The 23,231-nt window shown below is 37.0% G+C and overlaps 1 protein-coding gene across 2 annotated transcripts in view; it reads left to right on the top strand.

Moving 5' to 3' along the window:
* agk (acylglycerol kinase) overlaps window positions 1-23,231 on the top strand; it is a 59,024-nt gene that overhangs the window by 943 nt on the left and 34,850 nt on the right. For both annotated transcript variants that reach the window (XM_051920504.1, XM_051920507.1), the window contains exons 2-5: window positions 414-453; window positions 2,295-2,374; window positions 15,163-15,238; window positions 15,981-16,073. In XM_051920504.1, the coding sequence (XP_051776464.1) occupies window positions 414-453; window positions 2,295-2,374; window positions 15,163-15,238; window positions 15,981-16,073 (289 nt within the window). The remainder of the gene's footprint in view (window positions 1-413; window positions 454-2,294; window positions 2,375-15,162; window positions 15,239-15,980; window positions 16,074-23,231) is intronic.

Here is a 23,231-nt window from a genome sequence, read left to right as displayed (position 1 = left end):
CTCAGGATCCAAACTGAGTCAGATCCCTTCTAGTGTGAGAATTTGAACCAGCAACCTTTCAGATACCAGCACAGATCCTTAGCCACAGAGCCACCCCCATTATAGAGGTTTAACAGAAAACCATTTGGGATTCTTTTTATAATCTTTTTATTGTATTCTAATTTGATCACTTTTTCAATTTGGATAGTATTTCTAGGTGTCTTAAAATATTTTACAACTTTTTATGAATAAAGCTCTTTTTCATTAACTTATTATTCTTCAGCTGCAATTGACTATTCAGTATCTCCAGGTAGATCATTATTTTTAAGTAATTTCTTTAATAGAGAAATTCTGTGCGGCATGCAATTATAAGAATAGAAAAACTATTGAATAAGTGGGGCTGTATTTTCAAAATTATTTTACTTTTATTCCAGTGACAATTTATTACGGAGAGCTGCATGCCAGGAAGCAAGGGTAAGGTCTTTTTCTTTTTCTTAATATTTTGAAATTTTGTTCAGTGGAACCTGTAATTTCATTACTTGGATTGTTAATGTTTTTATTGTGGAACAATAAAATGTAAAAATCATTGCAGGTTTGTGTAGATTGCTGTAGATTGGTACCATTTCTTTCTAAGTAAAGTACATTAGGATTTACATAAACAAACGTAGTAGGTTACCTTTCAGAAGCTTTTTTTTTTGTCATCTCATTATTTCCTGTTTTTATAATTAGCTGTCAGTTAAAATTTCAGAATTCTGAATCTTAACAAGTAGGTTAGCTACAGTTTAGGTTGAAAAAGTGCATACAACCACAGCTCACTGGGCCAAATATTAAACAAGGCAAATCTGCAGAATAAGCTTGTGCTAAGCCATGTAATAAATGAGCATAGATGTGTATCTCATCCAAGGTTGGTTCCTGCCTTGCACCAGTTTTTACAAAGGAAGACCGTACCACCTGCAACCTTTAGTTGTATGAAGCAGGTTTTAATACAGATAAATATACTGTGTTCATCTGGTAAAAGCAAAACAAAATCTTTCACTGTAATCCTTAAAGCATCTGTTGTGCTAAAGGTGATCTAGTGTTAACAGTAGAGTTGGATCGATACCTAAAATTTTGACTTTGGTACTGATACCAGGTGTCGTACTTCAGTACTGGTGCCAAAACTATATTGAAGCATATAACAGATAAACCAAAGTCTTTCAGTTGCTTCGTTATCCTGGTCCAACAATGCATGCCGTACTGATCTGCCTCCACCAATGGTTAGAGGTAACCTGATTGCCACAATGTCCCCACTATAGTGGGTAGTGTGTTAATGAAGGCATTTCACATGATGAATGGTGATGTGGGATCCCCCTTGTAGTTTAGAATGTGCTACTATACACATATTAAAAAGCAGAGATCGTGGGGGTTAGGGTGCACTGTGACCCCTTTGGAGTTTTCAGTATGCTAACATTCAACTGTTGCTTTCAGAAGTCCCTATTGGGGGTCAGAGTGCAAGGTCCTGGTATATAGCCATTTACTTCTAGTACCAAAATTGGTACTATTTTATTAATACAATACTGGTATAGTACTGTTTTAAAAATTTGGTATTTTGTGACATCGGTACCGGTATACCATGCACCACTAGTTAACACATAAAATTTTTTGCTAGAAGATGAGATACTTCAAGGGCAAAAAGAAAATGTAAAGGACCAGAAGATGAATGTGTTAACCAAAAAAATGCAAGTTTAAAATTCTAAAGATAAAAGATTATTGTACTAAACCCAATTTGTGAACTAAGGAATAAACTCGGAATACTCCAAACTAAAAATCATTAAGTAAAGATTTTTTTAAAAGTAATAGTCACAAACGGTTACTGAATTATATCCACAAACTTGGTCAAAAACTGTTGCATGTATCACAGGCTTCTGGGACCTTGGTCTTATTAAGAACAGCAGCATCTTGACAACTAAGTAACAAAATGGCAGCGTCCAGAGAACAATCAACAGTATTACAATAAAACAGATATATTACAATAAATTATAGGTATTAATCAAGAGATTAATTGTAGCACTAGGAAATAAAAGTGTACCTACATCTGACATAGTTTAGTTACAACAAGGTTTTATTGGGATTCTGTTTCTTTTTTGTACCTGACCCTGTAATTTGCATTGTTAATGAAGATACACATTTTGTCTTCATTTCTGGACTCCTTGATGTTGTTCTGCCATGAGGGCCCTTCTTTCACAAGATGTAAGAGTGTTAATGTTTGTAATTTGAAATTGCTTTAACATTTTTTTTTTTTTTAATTTTTTTTTAATTTTTTTTTTAACTTTTAGGAGTTTGGTGCTCAGCTGATCTCTTCTGGCAGTCAAGTAAAGAAAGCAACTGTCATTCTAAACCCAGCAGCTTGCAAAGGGTAAAGTGTATTTTTTATTATTTACCATGCACCAATAGGAGAATAATTTTTGCTTTTCTTCTTCTCTTGCAACTTGCATTCATTTATTAATTGGATAGTTTTTAAACTTAAATTGTTTATTTTATCTTTCCTAATCTTGTAATTATGTCATGTTTTGATCATATTTTAAAAAATAAGGATATAAATATAAATAAATAAATTTTTGTCAGGAAGTATCTTTTAGCTTCTCTGTATGACCTTGTACTTTAAAAATATTTTAAACCTGGATTATTTAATTATTGTTCTAAATGGGCAAGTTTTAGTGTCATGACTTAATACCTGTTTGTCATGTTTTTCCTTTATTTTTAGCTATTGTGATGGGTGGCTTAGGTGGAGAGTTTATAATTGTAGTATATCTCTGGAAAATAGTTCACAAAATCTTAAAGTTTAAATTTTTTTTTAATCTTTGCAACAATATTAGTCATGAACCAAAAGTGAACATGTCATATGGTTGATGTTGCTAGTGACTGACTAATTTGCAGGTGAATAATCATCTGTGTTTGGAACAGTGATTATATGTCTTGCTGAGCTAGTGCTGTTTCTTACTTCTGCATGAATAAGGTTATCCTACCCTTATATGATTTAGTTGTTATCTGTGCATCTGTAGGTTGCAATACAAGTTATTCTTTGTGAAATGTGTTTCTGTTGGTGTCCAGAAAATAAGTCCTTTTTTGTTTATGTGTTTAAAAAGTAATAACTAGGCCATCATACATTCAAACACTACCTGGTCTAATCAGAAGAATCCACCTCAATAAAAGAACAAGTGTTGTGCGTCTGGCTGTGTGTCTGTCCAGTTGCTGTGTCTCTGCTATCCAACAGATGATGCATCATAAACTAAGCATTACTTTTATAATTCCCATACCAAATAGTATGTAACAGATATATAGCAACCGGACAGATGCACTGCAAATGTTAATGGTCCATGTTTATTACTTAGATTTCAACCTGTCTGACGGGTAGCACAGCTAGTGTTAGTGTAATATTGCTAAGTATTTCTAGCTGAGTAGTCTCACTCTTTCATACTCTGTTTTTGCTTAAACTGTCAGTTTGTTTACAGATTAATATATTTTATAACTGATCCACTGATAACTGTACAGTATATTGTATATACATACCTGATGCTTTTGTGGTAAGATTATTTTGGGGTTGCAACAAGTAATCAATATTATTGATAATAATGATGAAAATAGTTGCCTATAGTTGAAAACTAATTTTGTTATCAATTAGTTGCCTTATGATGTCAGGGCTTAAATTTTGGCCTGGTATTGTGCCTATAATTTATAAATCTTGCATGGATTAACTTAATAAATTAGGAAACTGTAGCTGTACTTTCAAAACAAAAAAGAATCACTACCATTTTTATCCCATTATGGACTTAACATAAAAATACACTATTTGCACATGCTTAAATTGCAATGATGTGACCAATCGAGTTGCAATTGTTTCATCCTGTAGTGCATTGCATTTCAATGAGTTAAAATAATGGTCAAGTTATTAGCTGTTTAATAACACACCATACATAGCTCCAATAAAGAAAACAAGGCTTCAGTATCATTCTTCAATTGAATATGGTTGCAGTTATGGCTACCCTCATTCATTTTCTAATCAGCTTATCTAGTTCTGGGGTGCCGGGAGCCAACACCTTTCCCATCTGCACTGCCACACAAATTCACATTTTTGTCTACAATGGTGGCAAAATGAGCTGTTCCTTATGTATATTCCAAAATAGAATTTAACTAGGGGGCTCCGCCCCCTGCTCGCTTCGCTCGCCAACCCCTGGCGTTGGGACATGACAAAGAGTGAGATGTATGAATTAGATATAGAATAGTGTGCAGCTTTGGATGATGCGCATAGAAATAACAAATAGAGTGTTTGGCATATATTAATGTTTTATTGGAATGTGCTCCATGATGTCAGCATCCCGATTAATGTAGTCCAGCAGCGATTTGTATTTATCGGCTCTAAGTGAAGGCTGGTTGTTTTTTATCCACTACAGATCATTTGATTCCGCTCGAACATAAACGTCAACGATGTATTGTTGAGTCAGCTTTCCTGCATTGAGTAATGGATTAAAGTCGTCCCTTACTGAGAGTGTGTAGGAGAAATATTCTTTCATGGATACACGTGATCGTCTCTGTGCCTGCTGTTTTTTAATTCTTGAAATTGTAGCACTCCATCCTTCCTGTCCAGTTGGAAATAATATGGGGTATGTTAAAGTATTAAGAAGCAGAAAGCAAATGTCTATGCGTTGGAATGTAGGTGTGTTGTTTTTATCAGGACGTAAATGTAGAACAATATCTCTGTGAAATGGAGGCTCACCATCTTTACTTTGAAAGACAATTGCCACTTCATTAACGACGGGCAGATTGTATCGTCTTGGATCTTGTTCTTTGTCCTTTATCAAGACCAAAGCAATTGTAGTTGCCGCTATAACTTCTGCATTTGCTTTTGTATTTGCCTCCTTTTCAACTTCATGTAGCATTTTTATAGACTTAGCTAATGGGTGATTGTTTATGACATGAGTGACGTTTCTCATTATAGGCTCCGTGCATTGTTTGTTTTCAGGAAGGTTCATGCGTTGATATCTAGGATGTAGATTTGTGCATATTTGCGTTATTGATTTGTTTCAGGGTGCACTGTTCCAATGCGATGCAATATTTGTCCACATATGCGAAAGCAGTATGGGCCATTGCCTTTTGGTGGCCTGATATGTACTCCGGTAGATGCAAAAGCAATTGAACTATTGTAGGATGTAATGCAGTTCATAAAGTTTTTACTTTCAGGCACATCGTTAGTTAGAAGCCTCTTTAGATATTCAGGATATGAATGTAAAGGAGGCAGTCTAATCTGACCTTTTTGATAACAACGTGTAAATTCATTATTTGTATTGCCAGTTGTTTCTTCTGTGAAGTTAAGTGAATGACAATGATTGCAAATGACATTCATTAATCCCAATGAATTTTCCTCAATAGTGGATTCCTTATTGAAGGCGTTTTCAGCCATTTGGCGTAAGCGTTTAACAGGTGTGTGGCGTTGATGTCCGCGACGGGCATGTTTTGCTTTTTGCGTTTGATTGCCTTTTTGTTGCATGTCCATTATTTGTGACGCGCTATTTTTTTCTTTTTTTTTCTTCGCCTCCGCTTTGCGCAAAGTCCGTTTCAGTCTACGCCGTGCATTGTTTGTATCGAGCCTTGTCCGTTTTTGTATGTCGGTCATTTGAGCTTTGTGCTTTTCGCGTCTTGCTTTTTTTTTTTCTGTCAGTTCATTTGCGCTTTGCACACGTCTCCGTTCATTTATTCTGTCTCTTCGCTCCCTTTTTTGTATGTCTGATACGCGAGCTCTTTCGGTTTGAAATCGTGCTTCTTTCGATGCAGCACTTTGACACGCGAATCGTTTTGTACCCGTGACCATGTATTCATGACTTGTTTCTTTCTCAGCATGCAAAATATGGATAAGTAATAAGGAGGATCGCACTCACTGTTAATATGTATCATTTTCTGCAGTTGAACGGTTAAATAGTGCTTTATTGAAAGGACATCCACCTATGCCGACACCTATGCTGCCTATTGTGAAGGTGTTGACGTTCACTTTAGAATATGTGGCTTTGGGTGTCACTTCTTATGGATGTGTGGGGGGGATTGTTGTTGCGCGAGCGTCTTCTTTCTTTTTGTGTTCCTGTGTCTTGTTTGAATCCCCCTCTTTGTGTGTGTCCCGTCCCTTGCTTGTAGGGTCTGTGGGGTGGTTTTGTGTTCTTTTTTTTTGTCTTCCATGGGCTTGATGAATCCCCCTCTTGGTGTGTGTCCCGTCCCATCCCGTCCAGTGCCTGTAGGGTGGGGGGGGATGGTCGTGCCCTGCTGTTGTGCGCTCGTCTGTTCTTTTTTTTTGGTGTGTTTAGTTTCGTGTGCAATGTGTTTCGTGCTTTGCCCGCGTTTGACTACTCTTTTATGTGCCTTTTCCTTTTTTTGGTGCTTGTTGCGCCTCATTTCTGTGACTACTTTTTGTATGTGCTCACTCCTATTTTCTGTGGTCTTGTCCGCCTCTCGCGGCCCCTCATCCGCCTTTGTCGCCCTCTTTTGTCCGCCTTTCTCCGACTGTCGCGGACTCTTTTTGCGCCTGCACCTCTCGCGGACCCTCATCCACCTCTCTCGCCCTCTTTTGTCCGCCTTTCTCGGCTCCTCAGCCGACTCTCGCGGACTCTTTTTGCGCCTGCGCAGTACGTCTTTTTGCAGCTACGGCCCATTGCCGGATGTGCCTGCGTCCATCATCCGGTTTAGCATTCTCGGTTAGTAATATGGATTAGTGCATGAAAAGTTCCACATTGGCCAGACATCCATGTGGCTCAGGTCATAATGTTCTGAAGGAAAATCTCTCCTGTGGTACAAAATGTAATAGGAGCATAATTGCAGAGATGCAGTGTTAGTAGCACTATTAAAATAGCAGTCATTGTTCTCTGTGTGTTTTTTTTTTTTTTTTTTTTTTTTTAGGCCAAGGTAATGATTATTAGGGTAACAAATAAAATGGGAAAAGCCCCTGTAAAACTACACCTTTTCTGGTGATTTCCAGTGACAGACTTGACATTCATAAACTGAATGAGCCAGGGCTAGTTGTGCGTCTAATTTGATGTCCGGCAACTAGGTCAGACCATTCTGTCACTCACCTAGACAAAATCAAACAGGTCTAATTTTGTTTTAAGCTATAGGAGCAGGCTTTTGTGTTCGTAAGAGCTGACAACCAATGAGCACACGCACGAGTACAGTGCATACAGTTGAGCCGTGAGGAAAGAGTTAAAGCAGGTGTTGCGGACTTGTCTGCTGATGTCTCATGTTTGTTATGTATGTTTGTATCTGTATTGCAACAGATTTCAAAAATGAAAAGAAGAGCAGAGACTTTGGCTGAACTCATTATTCTTGGAAAGTCTTTATACAGGGACTGGTTCTGTTAGTTGGCATGTTATTTGGCTGTCAGAATGCGGCCAGCTTGTTATATTTTGGATCCGGCAACTGCTGTTGTTAAGGTTGACCTCTCACCTGACTAGAAGTCATGTAATCTGTCACCACCTTAACATAGCGAAATGAGTGAATGAGTTGCAATTCCGAGTTAGGAGTACTTACTGCAGTTACAGGCCAATTTAATAGCTAATTCTGGATTAGTACACAAGCATAAGCAATAGTCTGGTCACTTATATGATAGCTTGAAAACATTAGAGTAAAGTGTGCTTTACAGGAATTCTGAAAAAATAATCTGAAAGTGACAAGTTTAATCTCACAAAGGTTGTCTTTAAATTGGAACAAATCTAAAAAAAAGGAGGGCGTAATTTGGAAAATTAAAGCATTGTGTCTCAGACATTTGCAGTTTTTAATTTCATTTGATGTGTCCATTATATGTTAATCCTTATAAGAAATAAATCTGTCCCTATCAAGATCTGTAAAAATGAGCACAACACTCAATTCATTTTTCATTCTTTGCTGGCATGTAGTGGATAAAAACACACAATACTCTCTGGGAGATTTTTTGATGATGCCTAACAATGCTTTCAGTCTTTTTGCTTTTGATTTCTGCAGCAGCCTTGGAAATATGAATCTAGACCTGAAATGACAAGAACTGTTGCTATGGACTTTTTTGCAAATATATTTTTTTTGATCTTTTATTAAATTTATTAAAAGCATATAACATTTTATACAATCAAGTCAAACTTAACAAAACTAAATTCAAATCAACCCCTACCCATGAGAAAGGGAGGAAAGCCAACAGCCAGAGTAAGACTATTGAGAGTGGTAAAGAGAGAAAGGAATCTTTTGCCCCCAATATAAATGCTTATTCTAAAATATTATTGATTAGCTCTTGCCAGATTTAAAAAAAGTTTTGAACAGATCCTCTAATTTAGAATTTGAATTTTCCAATTTCAAATAGTATGTAACATCAGTTACCCACTGACTTAAAGAGGTGGGTTAGGATTCTTCCAGTTGAGGAAGACAAGTCTATGTGCTAGTAGTGAAATAAAGGCAATTACTGTTTGTTTGTCCTTCTCCACTTTAAGCCCATCTGGGAGTACACCAAACACATCTGTTAATGAGTTAGGAATGATTGTGACACCTAGGCTGTCTGATAGGCTTTTAAAAATGTTTGTCCAGAATGATGTTAATTTGGTACACTTCCAAAATGTGGCCTAGTGAAGCTGGAGCTCGATTACAACGTTCACAGGTTGGATCTTTCTCTGGAAACATTTTGGACAATTTTAAGTGTCATGCCTCCATAAAAAACCTCACACTGTTCCATTCCATCTGAACTAGTGTGGTGCTGAGGTGTCACCCAGTGCATGGCTACACTCAGGTCCTAATCTGGGGATCCTGAGTTGATTTGTCATATGGTGGGTGCAGCAATGTGCTGTAACAGCGCATGCTCCTAACCTCCTCCTTAAGTGACATAGATGTGCTCAATAAAAGATTTTAAGTTGAATAATTGAATGATTTGCACTTATGGAGCTAGAGTGAATACTGTGGATGGCTGCCTTCCACTCCATTTCTGAAATGTTGAGTAAGAAATCCTTTTCCTACTGTACTGTGGGATCTTAAATAGGAAGGGACTTTAAAATGTTTTTTTATATTATAGAAATGCTGTATGAGTCCCCAAGACTGATCTATATGTCTTCTGGAATAGAAATATGTGGGAGGTGAGGAAAATTGGGCAGATTTCGTTTAACAAAGTTTTTGATTTAGAAAAATTGTGTTGATGGGAGACTAACTTTGGAGTGTAATTGTTCATAGGAAGCAAAGACATTATTTATATACAAATCTCTAAATGATTTAATCCCATTCATTTTCCAAACATTAAAAACTGTGTAAGTTCGAGAGGGTGAAAAAAGGTGGTTATCCTGTAGAGGTAACACAGATAAGATATTCTCTAACTTGAAGTGCTCCCTACATTGGTTCCATATTCGGAGTGAATGAAGGACAATTGGGTTGTTAGTATATTAATGATACATTGTATTTGATATGTAATGTTGTATATTCATCTTGATTTGTAAATGTCAAGGGGTATCTCGTTCCTTATATGGTAAAAGACTTGGTTGTGTGTGCATGTGTAATATAAGGGGGGGGGGGGGGGGGGAGGTTAGAGTAAACAGTGTGTATGTTATGAGCGATAAAGAGACCAGTGTGTGAGAAAGATATAAGCTTTTGCGGTTGTTTCAGTTTCACTAAATAAAGTGTTCCTGTTGTTTATCACCCTGTTGGATTGGTTGTAAACGTACACAGAAGATAAGAATATATAACAGTATTTACTGGTGTACAAAGCAAGGAATATAAAGAAGTACTGCAGGATTTCATTTCTATTGCAGACCAAGCTAGTGTGTGTTCATTTATTTGTGTCAATGTCCAGGTTTTTATGACTTGTATGTTTGCCGCCCAGTAATAAAATTGAAAATTAGGTAGAGCCTTGCCACCTTCTGATTTAGGTCATTGTAAGTGTCACCTTTTGAATGTGTGGATTTTTCAAATTCCAAATAAATGAGGTTATGATTGAATCTAATTTCTTAAAAAAGATTTGTTAATGTATATGGGGATATTTTGAAATAGGAACAGAGGCTTAGGGCGGATATTCATCTTGACAATGTTAATTCTCCCTGCTAAAGTAAGGTGGAGGGTAGACCATCTATGCACATCTTGTTTAATTTTGTCCATGCAAACAGCAACATTTTGTTGAAAAAGAGCTTTATATTTACTTGTGATGTTGACTCCTAGTTATATAAACTGTTCAATCCGGTTTGGTTTTATCATATTATTGAAGGAGGCACTTTCTCAATCCTTCAAGCTAGGGCTTTAGAGAGTATCTTAACATCATTATTCAGAAGTGAGATTGGTCTGTATGATGCACATTGTAATAAGTCTTTATTTTTCTTAGGAAAAACAGTAATTAACATTTGGCAAAAGGTTTGAGGTAGAATTTTTTTGTCTCTGGTTACTATAAATGTGGCAAATAAGAGGGGTGCTAACTTATCTGAATTTTTTTTTATATATATACTAGCAAAATACCCGCGCTTCGCAGCGGAGAAGTAGTGTGTTAAAGAGGTTATGAAAAAGAAAAGGAAACATTTTAAAAATAACGTGACATGATTGTCAATGTAATTGTGTTGTCATTGTTATGAGTGTTGTTGTCATATATATATATATATATATATATATATATATATATATATATATATATATATATATATATACACACACACACACACACACACATAAACATATATATACATATCTACATATACACATATCTACATATATACATATACACATCCACATATATATATATATATATACACATATCAACATATATATACACATACATACACACACACATATACATATATACATATACACATACATACATACATACATACACATATATATATATACAGTAATCCCTCCTCCATCGCGGGGGTTGCGTTCCAGAGCCACCCGCGAAATAAGAAAATCCGCAAAGTAGAAACCATATGTTTATATGGTTATTTTTATATTATCATGCTTGGGTCATAGATTTGCGCAGAAACACAGGAGGTTGTAGAGAGACAGGAACGTTATTCAAACACTGCAAACAAACATTTGTCTCTTTTTCAAAAGTTTAAACTGTGCTCCATGACAAGACAGAGATGACAGTTCCGTCTCACAATTAAAAGAATGCAAACATATCTTCCTCTTCAAAGGAAACAGAGAGGAAAGCAAACAAATCAATAGGGCTGTTTGGCTTTTAAGTATGCGAAGCACCGCCGGTACAAAGCTGTTGAAGGCGGCAGCTCACACCCCCTCCGTCAGGAGCAGAGAGAGAGAGAGAGAAACAAAGTCAAAAATCAATACGTGCCCTTTGAGCTTTTAAGTATGCGAAGCACCGTGCAGCATGTTGCTTCACGAAGCAGCTGCACACAGAAGGTAGCAACGTGAAGATAATCTTTCAGCATTTTTAGACGAGCGTCCGTATCGTCTAGGTGTGCGAACAGCCCCCCTGCTCACACCCCCTACGTCAGGATCAGAAAAAGTCAGCGCAAGAGAGAGAGAGAAAGTAAGTTGGGTAGCTTCTCAGCCATCTGCCAATAGCAAACCAACTGAGGAAGCATGTACCAGAAATTAAAAGACCCATTGTCCTCAGAAATCCGCGAACCAGCAAAAAATCCGCGATATATATTTAAATATGCTTACATATAAAATCCGCGATAGAGTGAAGCCGCGAAAGGCGAAGCGCGATATAGCGAGGGATCACTGTGTATATATAATATATATATATATATATATATATATATATACACACACACACACACACAGACACATATATCTACATATCTAGCTGAAAATACCCAGCGTTGCCTGGGAGGAAAATAAAGTGTTTTTTTTTAATTGTTTGAGAAAAATATAATTAGAAAAAACAGTTTAAGTTTAAAAATAAAAATAAATATGAGTCGGTTGTTGAAACCCAAAAAAGCGATCATAATATCAGACCCCAACTTATACGCCCGTTCAAAAATGCAACGCTTACATTTTTTGCCTCCTCTAATCTTGCATCAGTTTCTCAGATGCATTGAATTGTGTGGCAGCAGAGCAGTTACCAATTTCTTTTGCCACTTCAAAGACATTTAATTTAAAATCAGCTTCATATTTTCTTCTGATCGAACGCTCCATTGTAGATAAGGGATGGTCTTATGATAAAAGTGTATGTGTGAGGTACACACAAAACAGTGCAAATGTTGCTTCGGAATAGTTCGGGTATTAGCGTGTGGTCACATAGGCATAATAGAGAAAGAGAGAGAGAGGTTAGGAGTATGCGCTGATACAGCGCATTGCCTCACCTACAAAAAAAGGCAGTGTGTTCTGTGGTTACTCTCTCAGGTGGGCATTAGCGGAGGCAAGGTGCACTGCAACACGTGGCGAGACGTAGAGTAACTGGAACAGAGGCTGGCGAGTGAATGAGGAAGGCCCCGCCCCCATGCTCTGAGCCCACAGGCACTCTGTTGGATTTGCATAAATACATCGATACCGCAAGTGAACTATGGTACTTAGTGTGACTATTTGAGACTTATTTTTCTGTTCAGGTACCCATTTCCTTTATGTAATCTGCGGATTGTCCGCTATTTTTTGTACGTTTATTTCGATTATAGTTATTTATTGATTCCCTTCTTTAGCTGACTGCCTGCTCATATAAGGCGCTCCGCTTTTTTTTTTTTTTTTGAACAGGTTTGATTCATCCAAGTGATCACTCGGGCTCCGTTCATTCACTTCACGTGAGCCGCTCTCTCGCTTCTTATTCTTTCGCTGCCTCCTCAATTGTGTAATGAATGTTTTCTTCAGCGCTCTTTCGCGCTCTTCCTTGTTTTCTACGTACTGCCTTCACAGTCAGTTCACGTGATTACGTGGGAGGCGTGATGACGCGACACGCAACTCCGTCTCCTACGGCCATCTTGCTGCCTTCCATTACAGTATATGGACAAAAAAGAGGTTCCAGTTATGACCATTACGCGTAGAATTTCGAAATGAAACCTGCCTAACTTTTGTAAGTAAGCTGTAAGGAATGAGCCTGCCAAATTTCAGCCTTCTACCTACACGGGAAGTTGGAGAATTAGTGATGAGTGAGTGAGTGAGTCAGTCAGTCAGTGAGGGCTTTGCCTTTTACTAGTATAGATAAAATTCAGCAAGGTAGCCATCAGGACCTGCAGCTTTCTCACTCTGAAGTGAGTTTATAGCGTCTAGTAATTCTGATAGTGTCGGAGGTTTATCCAATTCCTCTGCACTTAAGAGTATCTAGCTGTGGTATCCGTAATGTATCAAAAAGCACATTAGATTGTGTAGAATACAAGGACTTACAGTAGTCTCTACTATAATATATAATAATATATGTGCATTATATTTTCATGGCCAATTACTCTATCTCCATCTTTGCTTGTGATTACTGATATTGCATTGCAAACTTCCTGCTTATAGATTTGTTGCGCTAAGATCTTGTTAGCCTTCTCTCCGTGTTCATAGTAATGATGTCGCTATTTAAAAATGAGTTGTTCTATTTCTTTTGTTGTCAAGAGGTTGAGGTCTCATTGCAAAGCCTGTCTTTTCCTAAAAGTGCCTCATTTGGAGACCTGGCATGTTCTTGATACATTCTGGTAATATCACTGATTAACTCTGAGGCCTTCTTGGTTTCTGATTTATTTTTGTGGGAAAGATACATATGAGATAAGCTGTCCTTTTTAAAATGGCTACAGAGTATTCCGGCAGAAACCTTAGAGGATGCATTTATCTCTACAAAAAATAAAAACAATTTGCTTGGATATAAATTCTGTACAGTTCTCATCAGCTAATGACAGAGGGTTAAGACGAGTATGTGGGGCATAGTGATGAGAGCTCCATGATCAGAGGGGCATGGTTGGAGATAACAATAGCATCGCACCTAATTTCGTTGTATTTGTTACAATGACAATAAAGATATTCTGATTCTGTATTTGCAAGATTTGGTCAAGGGCAAGAAATTATCTATAAGAAGGTGAGAAGAAGAAATATGCTCTTAAGTATGGATTTAGCAAAACTGTGATTATTTTTGCAGTGATGGATGTTGTCACCCCTGTAGCTGAAGACCTATCCAGGTTTGGATTTAAAACACAATTAAAGTCTCCGGCCATTATAATTCTGTGAGTGTTCAAGTTAGGAATGGATGCAAATACGTTTTGGATGAAGTCTCTATCATCCACATTGGGTGCATAGATATTTATCAAAATCACTTTACAATTAAATAAATTACCTGAAACCATCACATATCGCCCTTCAGGATCTGCTACTACATCTGATACTGCAAATGAAATTGTTCTGTGAATTAAGATTCCTGTACCTCTAGTTTTCTTTGTATAGCTGGAGTGGAATATTTGGCCGAAACTGATCCTTGTCGATTAAGTGAGTCTCCTTTAAAAATACTATCTTGGCATTTAGACCTGTCAGGTGAGAGAATACTTTCTTCCTCTTTAGTTTATGATTGAGACCTTTGACACTCCAGCTCACAAAGTTTACTGTTTAATCACAAGTGCATTACTTCTAATCTTTTGTTGTCAGTTTATAATCTTAAATTAAGGTTGTACATTATTACATATGATAGCTTTAACCTTAATTTGCAATATTGCAAGGAGTTATGGCTATGAAGCCTATTGTTGTGTGGGCACTTACAATTGTGGGGATGACAAGGATAGATCAGAAATAGCTTGATCTCTTTCTGTCCTCCCCCCACCCCCCGATTTTGCCTCCCCAAGTGAAGCTAGATTACACTTCACGGAGTCTCAGTCCCCTGACATGCAAATATAATTTTAAATGAAACATTAATGCCATTGTTATGAAGGAGTGTATTATACAACTGACGAATACAACTGACTTTTGAATAAAATGCTTGTATAAACATTGCATACTTTAAAACCCTAATTAATAAATTAATCAGTATAATAATTTTCCAACTGATTACCAAAATGGTTATTAGATGTAGCTCTATACTGTATTATTACAACTTTCTGTTGATTTGTCTTTCTAAAGGAAGGCTGTATAAGCATTTTATTGTGCTGTCCTTATTTACTCTATATTTGTAGTTCTACATATGTGTGTTGGTAATTTTTATTATAAGGTATGTGTGATAGCACAGTTGTTAGTACTGATGCATCATCACAGCTCTAGCAGACTGACTTTGAGTCCTTGCCCAATTGTAGTCATTTTTTCTGTTTCTTGAAATTATCTTTGTAGGAAGGCAAATAATCTTTTTGAGAAGAACGTTGCTCCCATCTTGAACTTGGCTGGCATAGATGTAAAAGTAATTAAGGTATGATATGCAATACATTTATTGATTTTTCATTTACTTTATGAAAGGCTAGAAAATGAGAGAACTCCATTTATATGTGTGTATTTTAACTTAGGTCTTTTTTTTTTTTTTTTTTAAGTGCATTAGGTGTTGAGCTGAATTCCTCGCAATGGTAGCAAGCAACTGCTATAAACATATAGTTGAAAAGTGATTTGTGATTTTATCTGTTATCTTTTCACTGAATTTGTTTGTTCCTTATGATCTGTGATATCATTTACTGTTAAATTCTGCTCCATACTTATAAAATTTTTATTTTTATACTGTATTGAGGATTTGTTCTGTGTATTGTATTGTATTGTATTGACCCCCTTCTTTTTGACACCCACTGCACGCCCAACCTACCTGGAAAGGGGTCTCTCTTTGAACTGCCTTTCCCAAGGTTTCTCCTATATTTCCCTACAAGGTTTTTTTTGGGAGTATTTCCCTGACTTCTTAGAGAGTCAAGGCTGGGGGGCTGTCAAGAGGCAGGGCCTGTTAAAGCCCATTGCGGCACTTCTTGTGTGATTTTGGGCTATACAAAAATAAACTGTATTGTATTGTATTGTGTCTGTGAACAAACTCAAATAAAAGTAACTAAAACATGATTTTAAATACAGTATACCATTTCATTTTCACTGTAAATATTTTCACCTCCTTTGCTATTATTGCTTATTAGTAAAATAATATAATATGATTCTGTATATTCTCAATTTCTAAATTGCAGACAGACTATGAAGGGCAGGCAAAGAAGTTGTTAGATCTGATGGAGCCAGCAGACCTCATCATTATAGCTGGGGGGAATGGCACATTGCAGGAGGTAAGTCCAGGACATATGTGGGGTTTTTTTTTTCTTTTCATTTCACATGAATATTATCTCTGGATTATAAAATAATTTAATGAGAATTGCAATATAAAATGTTTTTAAATTTTTGGAAATAGGTTACATATTTTGGTTATCCTCTACTACATTAGAAATTTGCCACATATAAAAAAAGTAATTTACTTACACCAATACATGCATTTATTGTGAAAACCTGGTCCATCTACATAAACTGAAATTTAAATGGGGGTGGCTTCCTCCTTGATCTGTTGTTTTCCATTCCATGTCATACTTTGTGTATATTTTGCATCTCCTTTGTGTCTCCATGTTTTTTGTTTTTTTTGAGGGTACCTTTTTTCAGACCCATTAGGTTAAAAAAAATGATTGTAAATTAGCTGTGTGTGAGTTTGTCTTTGTAGGGTTGTGTGTGTGAGTGAGCTCTGCAGTGAATCAGGATTGCACCCGAATCTTGGTTGGTTTACAATTGTAATATCATTTTATATTAAACTAGCAAAATACCCGCGCTTCGCAGCGGAGAAGTAGTGTGTTAAAGAGGTTATGTAACCATATATATACATAAACATATATACATATATATACATATCTACATATACACATATCTATACATATACAAATTTACATATCTACATATATATATATATACATATAAATATAGACATACATATATACATACATACATTCACATATATATATATATATATATATACTGTATATATACATATCTACTTATTGGCTCCTGTATTTAGGATATAGCGGGTTGGATAATGGATGGATGGACATCTGTATGCATAGCCCTATTTGCCCGTTTTCGTTTTTTTTTTCTTTCTTCAGTAATATTTCAGTAAACCCGGAGCTTGTCAGTTCAAATCCTGGTACTGACACCACTGTGTGACCCTGAGGAAGTCACTTCACCTGCCTGTGCTGCAAAAAACAAAAGTAATGTAACAAATTGTACCTCAGATGTTGCAAGTTGCTGGAATAAAGGCATAAGTAAAATAGATAAATATGTATTATACACATAGGAACTATTAATTTATTTTCAGTTAAGTCATCTGCAGCAAACCTTTAGAAATGAGGGTTTCTCCTTTTTAGATAGTGCAAACTGTTTCTTCTTCATTGACGTTTTCTCTTGGAGAGCTTTTTTCATTTCATTGAAAATTAAAGCAGCAGCTGCCAAAATATGTAGCTTTCTTATTAATTTTTCAACATTGTGTAAAATAAATTTATAAAGTAACATAAAAGGTTTAAATACTGGTTATCCTTTTACACTAAAATATTATTAAAGAGATACAAAAAAAGTAAAATGCATATGTTATTTTTCTTTAAGGAGATTAAATATTACTGAAGAAAGAAAAAAAAAAACCTAAAACAGCCAAATGGGGCTATGCATACGAACTTAAAAGGTTTAAATAAAACAGAAATATATACTTTTATTTTTACTTGCTTAACTTGTTGAGGGTGTATCCTGTAGCACTTTTCACTTTTTTCGTGAAAGCCCGTTTCAGTCAATAAGTCTTAAAAAAAGGTGTAAAGATATTGACAATAAGCTACGCAAACTCAGCAAGACATGGAATCGTTTAAATCAAGTATCATTACATCTTCCTTTCTTAAAGAGAAGTAAGGCAGTACTTATAAGCTTACATATATATATATATATATATATATATATATATATATATATATATATATATATATATATCTATATATATATATATATATATAGACATACATACATATATATATATATATATATATATATATATATATATATATATATATATATATCTATATATATATATATATCTATAGCAAAATACCCGCGCTTCGCAGCGGAGAAGTAGTGAGTTAAAGAGGTTATGTAACCATATATATACATAAACATATACATATATACATATACACATATCTCCATATACATATATATACATATACACATCCACATATACATATACATATACAAATTTACATATCTACATATATATATATATATATATATATATATATATATATATACATATATATATATATATATACATATAAATATAGACATATACATATATACATACATATATACATACATACATATTCACATATATATATATATATATACACTAGCAAAATACCCGCGCTTCGCAGCGGAGAAGTAGTGTGTTAAAGAGGTTATGTAAACATACATATACATATCTACATATACACATATCAACATATATACATATATATATATATATATATATATATATATATATATATATATATATATATATATATACATATAGACATCCACATATATATACATATATCAACATATATATACACATACATATACACACATACATACATACATACACACATATATATATATATATATATATAAATATATATATATATATATATATATATATATATATATATACATATAGCAAAATACCCGCGCTTTGCAACGGAGAAGTAGTGTGTTAAAGAGGTTATGTAACCATATATATATACATAAACATATATACACATATCTACATATACATATCTATACTAATAAAAGGCAAAGCCCTCACTGACTGACTCACTCACTCACTGACTCACTCATCACTAATTCTCCAACTTCCCGTGTAGGTAGAAGGCTGAAATTTGGCGGGCTCATTCCTTACAGCTTACTTACAAAAGTTAGGCAGGTTTCATTTCGAAATTCAAAGCGTAATGGTCATAACTGGAACATATTTTTTGTCCATACACTGTAATGGAGGAGGCGGAGTCACGTATCGCGTCATCACGCCTCCTACGTAATCACGTGAACTAAAAACAAGGAAGAGATTTACAGCACGAGTCGCACGCGGGAACGAAGGTAAATGACGTTAATTTTTGACTGTCTTTTAATACTGTGTAAGCATACATATTAACACATGTGCAATTAAACGTGTGCATTTACGGGGTGATTTCTCAGGCTTAAAAGCTCACCTTTTATCAAACGCGGGAACAAAGGTAACTGACGTTGTTCACTGTCTTTTAATACTGTGTAACCATACATATTAACACATGTGCAATTAAACGTGTGCATTTACGGGCTGATTTCTCAGGCTTAAAAGCTCGCCTTTTACTAAAAAGGTAAATGCAAAACTATTTTCAATCAGTTTATTGAAACGCTCCCGTTAAGGATTGCAATAACATATGTCTGACAGAAACCTGGCACCAGTCAGAGGTTTACTCTGCCTTAAATGAAGCCTGTCCACTTGGCTACAGTTACTTGGAGGCAGCTCGCAGCACTGGGCGTGGTGGTGGAATAGCTGTTATCCACCGTCAGGACCTGGGGTTGTCCCCTATCTCGATACCTGCAATATCTTCCTGTGAGTGCCTTGCATTTAAATGTAAGCCCCCGTTTCCCCTGACTGTTCTCCTTATCTATCGACCTCCAAAACCCAATTCTGCCTTTATTCCGGAAATTACTGATCTTCTCACAACACTCTGTGCTACTTCTGCCAACATCATAATCTTAGGAGATATAAATATTCATGTTGACAATCCCACAGGTTATCTCACTGCTGATTTCCTTGAGCTGCTAGATTCTCTCAACCTACAACAACATGTTGATGTTCCCACACATTCTAGGGGTCACACTCTTGACTTGGTCATTTCAAACTGTGCCCCAATCAGGAATCTACAGGTATTTGATCTTGGTATTTCAGACCACAAAGTTGTGTCATTGGAGCTGCCCTTTTTCTCCTCCCATATCAAACCAAAACGACAGATCTACTTCAGAACTCTGAAGAATATCAATGTGGATGCCTTGGCCTTAGACCTTACATTTCTCTCCTCTGACTTTATCAGCTCCCTCTCTGTTGCTGACCTTGTGGATTTTTACAACCAGTCTCTGAGCAGTCTCCTGGACTTCCACGCCCCTTTAACATCTAGGTCCGTCTCATTCTCGTGCTCAGCACCTTGGTATACCTGCGAGCTGCGAAAAATGAAGGCGGCTGGGCGTGTCCTTGAGCGGCGGCTCAAGGCCTCTGGGCTGACTGTCCATAAACAGGCTTACAGAGAACACATGAGAGCGTGAGCAGAAGCTCTGAAGGTTGCACGGTCCAAGTTTTATTCCACCATCATCAGAAATGGCTCCAGCAACCCTAAAAAACTTTTTTCAACCATAAATCATCTTGTCAAACCTCCTTTACCTGCCCATTCTGAGACCACTGATGACAGATGCAACATGTATATCAACTTTTTTAAACAAAAAGTTGATAATATCCGTTTACACCTCTCTACCAAGGATATCTTGCCCTTCCCAACTGTTGACTCATTATCTGAGACCGTCCATCCTCTTTGCTTTTTCTCTGTTGCCACACGGGAAGAGGTGGAGGATGTCATCAGGAAAATGAAACCGTCTACTAGTTCCCTGGACCCTTTCCCCTCACCCTTGCTGAGGGCCAACATTTCTGCCATCTCTCCACTTATCACCAGGATAATAAATCAGTCCCTCCTGGCTGGCCATATTCCTTCTGCACTAAAAACTGCTGTCATCAGACCTCTACTAAAAAATCCACCTTGGATCCTGAAGTTCTCTCCAATTATAGGCCCATCTCCAATCTTCCATTTCTCTCCAAAGTTCTGGAAAAAATAGTTGCAGCACAACTTCACGATCATCTCAAACTGAACAATCTGTTTGAAAAGTTTCAGTCTGGTTTTCGCCCTGGCCATAGCACCGAAACAGCCCTGGTCAGGGTCACCAATGATCTTCTGATGACGGCAGATACTGGTTCACCTTCACTACTTATCCTCCTTGACCTGACAGCTGCTTTTGACACAATAGACCATAACATCCTTCTTCACCGCCTGCAATACACTATTGGACTCTCAGGAATTGTTCTAAATTGGTTTACATCATACCTGACTGGCAGAACTGAGCATGTCGCCCTTGGCAGCGCAAAGTCCCACACCCACAACGTCGCCTGTGGTGTTCCACAGGGCTCTGTGCTGGGCCCTATCCTTTTTACTATCTACATGCTCCCCCTTGGAACTGTCATTGGCAGACATGGTTTATCGTTCCATTGCTATGCCGATGACACTCAGCTTTACCTCAGGACTACTCCCACCTCCTCTACTGCTCCTCTGCCAACATCTACATTGTCTACCTGCCTGGAGGAGATAGAGGCATGGATGAGGCTCAATTTTCTTCAGTTGAACAGATCCAAAACAGAAGCCATCTTAGTTGGTACATCACATCATCTTCGCTCTTCTACCATCACCAGTATTACTTTCTCTGGCCAAAATATTCCTCTTTCCACATCTGTTACTAATTTGGGTGTTAGAATGGACTCCCAACTTACTTTTGACACCCACATCAAATATCTCTGTAAGTCATCTTTTTACCATCTCAAGAACATCGCCAAACTCCGCCCATTACTCACCCTGGCAGATGCAGAGAAGCTCGTCCATGCCTTTGTCTCTTCCAGGCTGGATTACTGTAATGCACTCCTCATTGGGATTCCTGGCAAGAGTATCCAGAGACTCCAGTATATTCAGAACAGCGCTGCCAGGATCCTGATGAGGGTGCGAAAGTATGATCACATCACCCCAATCCTGAAAACCCTTCACTGGCTCCCTGTTTCATTCAGAATAGAGTACAAGGTCTCCCTTCTTACCCATCAGTGCATTTATGGACATGCCCCTCTTTATCTACAGGAACTCCTTACCCCCCCATAACTCCTTACGTTCCCTCCGCTCTGTACTCACTAACACTCTTCAAGTCCCCAGAACTAAGCTCAGCAGCATGGGTGACAGGGCGTTTTCATCGGTGGCGCCGAGGCTGTGGAATGCCCTCCCTGATTACCTGAGAGCCCCACAGTCGACTGAGGCCTTTAAGCGAAACCTAAAAACTCATCTTTTTAGAAAGTCATTTTGTTAAAGTATTTTATAGACTCTTCTGTTCTTTTTTTATTTTATTATTATATTTTTACTCTGTAGCACTTTGGGATTGCTAAAATATAAAGTGCAATATAAATAAAATTTATTATTATTATTATTATTGAGTAGGGGGAAATGGAGGAACAGCCGCAAACAGCGAAGAGCAAAAAATTAATTAAACAATTGAGAACGGAGCGAGTTAAGCATACAAGCATGTTCATAAGGGAAACAAACCACGGTGTAAAACGTAAGTTTAAATAAAGTTTATAGAAACGCTCCCGCTGCGGATTGCAATAACATATTCGCGAGATAAAAGTTTAATGAGAAGACACGAGGTATAAACGAACCACACGCCGTGGCGCAACGTTAGGGGCAACAGTTTCAACCATTCTATGATCTGCTTCTCGCAAGTGAAAGACGGCACATGGCGGATGTTAACCGACTTGCTGACCGCAACGTTAGGGGCTTCAAGTATGGCGCTGACGCCACATCTCAGTGCCAACACTTTGCAGACTGTACTTAAAAGACACGCCCTCCTCACTGGACAGTTAAAAACACCAATCAAACTAACGATGACATCAAGTATTACCCAATCAAAAGTAGGAAAGGAGGCATCTTCATAAAATGCGTGTGGGATGATTTGCATGAGACGCTGCTTTAAAAAAAAAATGATTACAAAAATACGGGATAAATCCCATCCAGTATTGATTCAAAACGGGACGCGCAATTTCATTGTCAAACGCGGCACGATTCCGTATTTTAAAGGACGGGTGGCAACCCTACAGTGCCAGGTAACCACCCATACAATCAGATTGTGATTCAGACTAGGAATGCAATGAATGTAATTACCCCGATCTACATACAAGGCGAAAGTCTTGCAACATTCAAAGATGATGGTTTGGGATAATTAGTACTTATTAAGTACACCATGGAACATAAAAGAGCTTATGAAGCCTTGAACCGAAAAAAGCAACATCTCAAGAGATCGTACAAAAAAAAAAGGAGGTAATGTCGTTTTACTCGCTGCAGATTTTGGTGAAACATTACCAGTTATTCCACGAGGGAGACCAGCAGATGAACTCAACGCTTCTTTAAAATCCATGCTTCTCCCACGGTCGGTTATATGTCGCGTGTTCTCGGGTAGGTACACCAAAAAATGTATACATTTAAGCATGTAATGAGCAAACAAAAAATGAGGTATACCCAAAGGCACTGCAGTAGTACTCAATGTAACTTTACTTCTTA

The sequence above is a fragment of the Erpetoichthys calabaricus genome, chromosome 1, assembly GCF_900747795.2.
Source record: "Erpetoichthys calabaricus chromosome 1, fErpCal1.3, whole genome shotgun sequence".
NCBI classification, from domain to species: domain Eukaryota; kingdom Metazoa; phylum Chordata; class Cladistia; order Polypteriformes; family Polypteridae; genus Erpetoichthys; species Erpetoichthys calabaricus.
This window is presented reverse-complemented; position numbering and strand designations above follow the sequence as displayed.